The sequence below is a fragment of the Cryptomeria japonica genome, chromosome 3 (assembly GCF_030272615.1).
Source record: "Cryptomeria japonica chromosome 3, Sugi_1.0, whole genome shotgun sequence".
Taxonomy (NCBI): Eukaryota; Viridiplantae; Streptophyta; class Pinopsida; order Cupressales; family Cupressaceae; genus Cryptomeria; species Cryptomeria japonica.
Window position 1 is genome coordinate 771,449,625 of NC_081407.1, and position 9,344 is coordinate 771,458,968.

The 9,344-nt window shown below is 41.6% G+C and overlaps 1 protein-coding gene across 1 annotated transcript; it reads right to left on the minus strand.

The window, feature by feature from the left end:
* Positions 1-1,299: 1,299 nt before the first annotated feature.
* Positions 1,300-6,623, minus strand: LOC131075253 (uncharacterized). Its single transcript, XM_058012084.2, has 3 exons — positions 5,646-6,623; positions 4,753-5,487; positions 1,300-4,635 (listed from the first exon to the last, which is right to left on the minus strand). The coding sequence occupies exons 1-3, from the start codon at positions 6,621-6,623 to the stop codon at positions 1,300-1,302; spliced, it is 5,049 nt and encodes a 1,682-aa protein (XP_057868067.2).
* Between the last annotated feature and the right edge of the window lie 2,721 nt (positions 6,624-9,344).

Here is a 9,344-nt window from a genome sequence, read left to right on the forward strand (position 1 = left end):
CAAGAACTATCCCGAGACCCAGAAAGAGTCAACCAGAGGGATATCTGACCGGAAAAGAACCCAAATGAACTGGAAACCTGGAATTAAGCACATGAACTCACGTAGAAACCAAAAATAAGATTTTCCATGAAAAGAAAGCAACTACCGATACCAACCAATAAGAACACAAAAAACTACATAAAGAACTAAATAAGAACAAAACTGAAAGGAAATATTTTTGGTTGATGCAAGATTGCTCATCGACCAGGGATGCTCCTGCATTAGAAATGCTAGGACATCTTTCCATATAAATCTAAGGTTGTTATTCAATTGAAACATGAAAGCTTTGACTTCTTATAGTAGCAAAAAATCCAAATTCTTTATCTGATTGCAAAAGGTTCGCTTGATGTATTCCTATTTAGAGATTCAAGTCCCCTAATATTCCAACTGATACAGTTAATCATTCTTTATATTAGGAGGATGAGTTGGATTTTCCATTCTTATATAATCCATCAAAATGTTTAGGGGGGGCATTCCCCTTCCCCTTCTTGTTCTTCTCAATTTTTAAGACTCGTGCTATTTGTTCTACTAAAAGTTTTCCTTTTTATTTTTATTTTATCGTTACCACCTTTCTTCCCTTCTCCAATTTCATCCATTTATGGATCTTGAGATAGAGGATCAAAACATTTCATGTCATTACCTTCACTTTTAGTTATACTACCCTCAAATTAAACTAAGTAAGTGGTGTCAGTTAATTCTACGAGCATAGTATTATTGTTGTTAGCATCCTTGTTGATGATAATAAGAGTTGTTACTTTCTCATTCTCCACTTGAGTAAGATCTTTTATGTTCTCTTTTAGTGCTATCCCTTCAACATTACTATTTTTGTAATACTGAGAGGGTCTAAGAGTGAGGTTTTAATCCTTTATTTACAAGCACTATTTCTTGAGCATTCTTCTTGCGTTAAATAGTGGCTTAGGGGTTTTGTTCCTTATTGTCATCATGTTTTTCCTTTATCTCAGAGATCATTATTTCCTTAAATATATCTTCTTAATATGACTATTCAACCCATCCTCCACAGGGGAAGAACCCATGTTAACATTATTTGTCCCAAAGTTTTCGGTCCCCATTGGGGAAGAGTCCATATTGGAGTCATGATTTTCCATAATAAAAATTTCAATAGTAGGTTGTCCATTGGCTTCTCCCCCAAAATATTTTGGGTATCCATCTTATTAAAGACATCTTTAGGAGGATTAGGGTTTTTAACATAAAGGGGGTAAAAATATTATTAAACCAAGGAGACATTACAAAGCAAGGCCATTAAATGGCCCTATCAAGATCAACCAAGTGATCCAATTGATGAGACAAATCCGGGGGCAGATGGCCCCGATCCACCAAATTCCAATCATGCATATGATTGGAAGCCCATTTAGCCAAGCAATCAGCCACACCATTCCATTCACGGGGAATATGGTTGAAAGTAACATGCTCCAGAGATGCACAGAGAGTGAGAATTTGTTCAACAATCAAGGCCAGCTGCCAGCTCACATTATCCATATACTGCCTTTTCAGTAAGTTCACCACAACCTGGGAGTCAGACTCACATATGATCCTTCGCCAACCCAACTGATTGGCCCGCTCCATAGCCACTAAAATAGCCTGAGCCTCCATAAGATTATTCGTATGAAGACCCTTATACTCAGAGAAAATAAACTGAACATCCCCTGAGCTATCACGACCCACACCTCCAATGCCAGCATGACCAGGATTACCACGAGAAGAGCCATCCGAGTTGATTTTTAGGACTCCCAAGGGAGGAGGGGACCATCTTCCCTCCCTATTCACCTTTGGGGTAGGATGCCTACACCTGTTACGCATGAGTTGTCGTTGCGGAGGAGGAAGATGAAGGCGATTACAACAATCAACATCCCGAGGGTCCACCCGCATAGTCATATCACACTTAGCGACAATAGTTTCCCCTAAGGAGTGTAAAATTTTCCTCCAAAGGTGAGGAGCCATCAGCTGCAAATCTTGAAAGATCCGCCTATTCCTCTCCAACCAAAGATTCCAGATAATAAAGGAAGGCCCAATGGCCCAAGCAGCCTGGAGAAAGGAAGTAGAAACAGGGGCCCTTCCCCATCGTTCCCAAAATTCCACCAAAGAGGAAACATGCCAGCAGGTCGTATTCCACACTCCCCACCAGAAGTGCCAAATCTCCCTAGCATAGGAGCATTGGAAGAAGATATGGGATACACTCTCTTCACAACCTTGACACAAAACACACATAGAAGGGCCTTGAAAACCACGCTTACATAAATTATCCCAAGTGAGACACCGATTTTGGGCCACTAACCACATAAAGAAGTTGCACTTGGGCCATGACAACTTGTGCCAAACATGCTTCCACCAAGGGACCTCAATGTCCCCAAACAACTGCCTACCAATCTGTTTATAACCAGCAACCACAGAGTACTTTCCAGACAAGTCTGAACCATCCCAAGCCAAAACATCAGTTCCTCTCAAAGAATTACAAGCACGGGAAGCCAAAAGTTGGGAAAGCTCACACCTATCCCCCTCAGACCCTCCTGGAGGCCACTCAGAAGGGTGCTTCCAACGAAACCGAAGAACCAAACCATCATGTTGTGCCACCTTATAATGCTCCACAGTATCCCAGCCAGCTGCGCTAAAAACCTCAGATAGAGGTTGGAGATGAGGAAAAGAAGAAAGAATAGGAGGATGACCATCCCAAGAATCTAACCAAAAAAGAGCCTGTGAACCCGAATGACAGATCCAAAAAAGAGCATCCTTAATCAACTGCGCCCCCACTTTCAAAGTATGCCAGATCATAGAACCACCCCCCTCCAGAGGATAGCGAGGGACCTCAAAAGAAGCAACACCCCGAAGATATTTAAGGTTGAGAATACGAGCCCATAACTGGTGCTGATGGGTGCACCAGCGCCAGTAAAGCTTAGCAGCAAGAGCTTTTCCATTCAAACTAGCAGAGCGTAAACCAAGACCCCCTTCCTGCTTAGGTCTACACACTGATTCCCACTTAACAAGGCTCCATTTTGAAGACAATAAATTACCGCTCCAAAGAAATTGACGAGAAAGAGCATCAAATTCCTTAAGGAAATACATAGGAGCCGCTTGAACAAAGCACCTGTAGATGGGAAGGGCCTGGATGACAGACTTAAGAAGAGTCAATCTAGCTGCAGAAGACAACCAACGATGGGTCCATTGAGAAACCTTTCTCCTAAGCTTATCAAGCAACTGCTGCCAAGAAGATCTGGGCAGACGACCAACAGTAAGAGGAATACCCAAATAAACAAAGGGAAGAGTTCCAATTTGAAACCGCAGAATGGCAGCAATCCTATGCTGGATAGCTTGAGGAGTATTAAAGAAGAAAATAGAAGACTTTTGCTCATTGACTCTCTGGCCCGAAGCCGCAAGGTAGATGTCCAAAGTTTTCCTGAAGGAATCAGCCTCCCTAATACGAGCCAGACCCATAAGAGAGGTATCATCCACGAATTGGAGATGAGAAAGTGTAGGCAAGCCCATCCCCCACTGCCAACCATGAATCAAGCCATGAGAAACCTGAGATTTAAGAAGACGGCCAAGCCCCTCAGCCAGAATAATAAACAAATAAGGAGAGTGCGGATCCCCCTGACGAAGACCCCTAGTAGACCCAAAAAGCTCAGAAGGCTCCCCATTCATAATAACCGAAAAGGAGGAAGAAGTCACACAACTCAACACCCAACTCACCCAATCAGAGGAAAAACCAAAGGCCAACAGAATCTTCTGAAGAAAACTCCATTTAACTCTGTCATAGGCTTTGGCCATATCCAACTTGATAAACATAGACCTCTCCTGAGAAGTAGCCATGGAATGAATGGCTTCAGACGCAACCACCACCCCATCCAAAATTTGCCGCCCAGCCACAAAGCTGCCTTGCTCCTCAGAAATAATCATTGGCAAACAAGATTTGAGTCTCTCAGCCATCAACTTCGTAATAATCTTATATGCCACATTACAGAGTGCAATAGGTCTAAAGAGATCAAGTTTGTCAGCACCTTCCTTCTTAGGAATGAGAACCAGAAAAGTAGCATTCAAGGCGCGAAGCATCTGCTTACTATGAAGAGACTCACAAACCACCTCTAACAAATCCTGCTTCACAATATCCCAAAACTCCTGGAAAAACTCAACTGGGAACCCGTCAGGGCCAGGGGCTTTCCCTTTGTTCATCCCAAACACCACCTCCTCCACTTCACACAGAGTCACTGGGCGAATAAGAGAAGCATTCACCTCATTAGAAATTAAAGAAGGAATACAAGCAAGGACTCTATTTTCATCAGCCTCAGCAGGTACAGAATCCTCAGTGAAAAGATTAGAGTAGTACTGACGAGCCTCTCTAGACAGAGCATGTTGAGCAGAGATTGAAATACCCTCAGAGTTAACAAGAGAAGAGATAAAGCACTTATTTCGACGAGCTTGCACAGAATAATGGAAAAAGGCCGTATTCCGATCACCCTCTTGAAGCCAATCAATCCTAGCCTTTTGTTTCCAGAAAATCTCTTCACGGAGCTCCCACTCTTCCACCAATTTCAGAGCCTGGGATTCAGCATGCCCAAGAGCCTCCGAGAAGCCCAAATCCTGAATCTAACGGGTAATCACAACAAGGCGGTCCAGCGCTTCTCTTTTCCTAGCCCGAAAATTACCAAAACTCAACCTATTCCATCGCTTAAGATGAAACTTAACATATTGCAACTTCTTAACCAGAGAATACATAGATGTACCATAGGCAGGGGCGCCATCCCGCCACCATTGAGCCACAAGATCACCTAAAGACGGATCACGCAACCACATGAGCTGGAATTTGAAAGGGGGGTTCTTAGGATTTGGAAAAGCTGAAGTCGAAAACTTAATTGGCCAATGATCAGAGCCACGCCAGTCAAGAATCTCAGAGCAAATGACCAAGCTACCTCTAACCCAAGAGCAAGAGACAAGGAAACGATCAAGCCGCTGGGTAATCGCTTCAGGCCCACTCCGTCTATTATTCCAAGTGAAAATTCCATTAGAGGGTTTTACATCCATCAATGCTAGAGAGTCCACATTAGTCCGAAACATATCTGAAGCAGGGCCAAGCCTAGGCAGCCCTCCCCTTTTCTCCTCCAAGCTCAACACAACATTGAAGTCACCAGCTAAAATCCAAGGTAGAAAGGGAGCACAGGACCTAACATACCTGATATGAGCCCAAAGCTGGGATTTACCACGAATATCAATTGGAGCATAAACATTACTAACCAAAATAGTCTCACCAGATTCCAAAATCGAGGCCACCATAGAAATAGCAGACTGGCTGGAAATCCACCAATGAGGGACAACCTTACGAGGATCCCAGAAAAGAGCCAGACCCCCAGAGGTTCCCCTAGATCCAATACACTGACACTGGCCAGAAAACCAAATACGAGGAGCATGTTGAAACATGAGATCCACCATAAGCTTAGTTTCCTGGATACAAAAGATATCAGGAGAATGAACAACAATCAAATCTTGAATAGCCTTTTGATGGGGGGTGCTATTCAACCCCCTTGCATTCCATGAGAGAATAATCATGAGGAAGGTTGAGAAAAGTGGGCCTCAAGGGTCTTAATAGCCCTAGATTCCACCAAAAGATCCCCAGCAGATTTAAGCTTGTCTGCATCCTTCTTACGACCAACTTTCGAAGAAAATTCAAAATGTCCCTTCTTGAGAGGGCGTTGCAACACCCCCAAGGAAGGAGACGATCCTCGCCCTTTGCCTGAAGAAAACACTGCCTTAGCCAAATCTGCTAAAACAATATCATCCTGCACATCTACAGAGGCCCCAGGAGGCTCCGAACTCCCCTGCACCAATGCCGAAGATGAATTCTGCACAACAATCGCTTTCTCCAGCCCTGTATCCATCCCAACATCCATACCAAAGGCCCCAGCAGAAAGCTCAACAGGAATCCCTTCCTCCACAGCCTGATTATCTAGGACCTCAAACCGATTGAAACCTTGATCATTCTGACTATCCTTAAAGGCCCGCTTGTGCCCCCTCCCTTTATTTCTCTGCTTAACAGGGATAAAGCCATCCTTATCAGGCCCACCCTCAACCCCAGATTCCTTCCCTTTATCCCCTTTCTCCACCGAGGGCCCAGAAGAAGGAGAAGAAGACACCCCAGCAGCTTTGGGTGCCCGAGGACACTGGCGCTGAAGGTGTCCATACTCGTGACAGAAGCGGCAACGAAAAGGGAGGGACTCATAATCAAGCGGTTGAATCCACGAAGCCGAGCCAATAAAAATTTCCAAAGAGTCTGGCAAAGGATTATTTAAGTCAATTTCAACACAGATGCGAGCATAAGAAAATACCTTTTTCTCCAAAGTATTTTGAGCAATGGCAGCTGGTTTCCCCAACAGAGCAGCAATCCGAAGCAGAATATCCTCTCTCCAAAACTCCAACAGCAGCCATGGAAGACGCACCCAAACAGGAACCCGAGTAGGAAGATCTTTTGTCGCATTAAAACCACTATGCCAGGGCTTAATGAACAAGCCAACATGATTGTAAAAATATGGCCCTCCTTCAAAAACACGATTACGGTCCGAGATACTAGAAAAATCGACCATGAAATAGCCATTTGCAGCTACCAATAAATCAAAATCCCCCTCAACATGCCAGGTTCGACGGATCCAAGATTCTAATGCCGAGAGAGGAATCCGAATACCCAAAAACTTGCAGATCAAAACATGTTGGCTCCAATAAGCGATATCTTCCTAGACAGATTCCGGAGAGATAACCAAAACAGGCCGATCTTGACTCCGCGGCAGACATCCGTTCACTTTCTTGAGCTTAGAGCTCTCACACACAAAAGATGACTCCAATTTTTGTGCATGCATAGCCTCTGAAAATTTTTGAGATGGCTTCGAGCCTGTAAAAACCAGACTATTGGAAACCACAGCCATGGTCCCACCCAACTCACTCGGGCTCCAGCCAACCCTTACTCCACCGCTTCCACCAGCCACTTCCCCCCCACCGAACAACCTCCCACCAGTCCGTCACCCACCCAAACCCCCGCACCACTCCACACCCAACAACAAACACAAAGGCGAACAGGAAAAAAGAAAAGGAAAGAACAGAAAGCCCAAACGCCGCCAAAGGGAGCAGGGAAAGGCACACGCAGGAGCCACCACGCAGCCTTAGAGGCTGCGCATGGCCTTACCTGCGCACAGGAACGCCATCCGCCCGAGTCAATTTTTTAGGTACTGCATTGCTAAGTTCACATAAACATCAACTCGGAGGATTAGGGTTTAATTTCCTCCTATTATTTAATATTTTTGGACAATCCCTCTTATGATGACCATCAATTTTACATAAAAAGCAATAATTTAGACCTCCGAGGGCTTCAATATCACGTTTGTGTATTTGGTCATTAATAAAAAAATTCAAGTATCTCTAGGTTTTGCACTCATTCATTGAAGGAAATCAATACTCTAGCATTCATATGGGGCAAGGTAGAACAAGTGTCTTTCACTTGAAGGGTTTTATCAATAAGTTTAAGTAGGTAAGGAAGGAATTCGAAACTTGAATTGGCACAATTTTTACATTGATTCATCTAGGAGTGGAGAAAAACAAAATTTCAATTTGAGAAACCTTAGGTGACTAGGCTATAGCTTTGAACATAGATTTTCTAACATTCCAATACTTCTTTTCCAATACTCTTTCTTGCATACTATGATTTTTTTAAGAAAATGAGAAAGAGGCCTTTTTGTATCATTATGCAAAAGGAAATGTAAATGCGGAGTTTTTTACCCCCTACAGAGTTTAGCTATTTATAAAAAAACATTCTAGCCAATAGTGTATTATAATCAAGATAGGCAAAAAATAACAATATTTTTAAGCCTACATTCTTCTTTCATGAGAACATTGATCACGTCTTCATTAAGGTTGACCCTCAAGACCCTAGGTAGGAGAGGATCCTTAACTCCATAGGCTTGGTTTTTGTCATCTCATCCCTAACCTATGATGGTCCCTAAACAATCTCCTCCAATTCCCACATCAAATGCAACTTCTTCTAGTGGTTCTTTTGTATCTTATGTTTCCAAATCTTATTTAAAAGCTTTACTGGATTTAATCATTTCATCTTGCCCATTTTGTAAGTTTCCTTGAGGGTGAATGTGTCGCCTTCCCTCGTTCAAAGGCCTAATGTCCATGCAAATCACACAAATGGTCAACACATCTATGCAAGCGTTCAACCAACTAGTCAGATATGGTACTACATGTAATCAATTAACAACTTAAAAATTTGGGGAGAAAAGACAATGACACTACATACACACACAAATGATGACATATGACAAGGAAGCCCACAAAAAAAAGAACTAAACATAAAAACCAAGGCAAGGGATAATCTCTAGGTAAGGGATGACAATAGGCACACATCAAGATAATGTAGATCTCTTGTGCACGCAGAATTCCTCTTCCAAAATCATATACTTATTTTTTTATGATGCATATATGGTTTTTAATTTTATTTTAGTTATGTGCTACAAAATTTATACATGTATGTACTTTGACAATTATTTTACATTTGCACATACATGATTCTCAATTACTAATTATCTATGTGAGCAAATCTTTATTCTATCATTTTATGAACTTACTGTAAACACCTAAAATTGTCCTACCATTAATTTTATTTATTTAATTATTTTATCCTCAACCTTCTATTAATTAAATAATTATTTATTTATTTAATTAATTCACTAAGCTTCTTCTAGCCTTTCCCTAATTTAAATAAACATTTTCATTTATTTAAATTATCCTTTCCCTAAATTAAATAAATATTTTATTTATTTGATTGGTTTAACCTCTTCTATTAATTAAACAAATCTTTATTTATTTAATTAATTCATTATGTTTTTTCCTCCATGACACTTGTCATTCATTTCTCAATTTACCTTTAACCACCTCTTTAATATTTTCATGTTTTGTATACCTACCCTCTAATCTAAGTTGACCATTTATCTCTCCATCTCTTAATCCTAGCCCTCATTTTTTAGGGTACTCTCTATAAAAGAGGATCATTTCCGTATCCTTCCATATCAAACAATCAAGTGAAGTACCTACACTCTGTCGAATTACATACTCAACCACATCTGTTCTCTATTGAGCTCTTGTGCACAATACAAATATGAGAATAACTATAATCAATATCAAGCAAGATCAATGGAGATAGGAAACAACAAAGATCAAAACCTATGAGCATGTAAAGGTATAACTTTCTATATTTGTTATTTGCATGTTTTTAGGTTCTTCATTGGTGTATGGTGGATTGATTGTAGAACTAG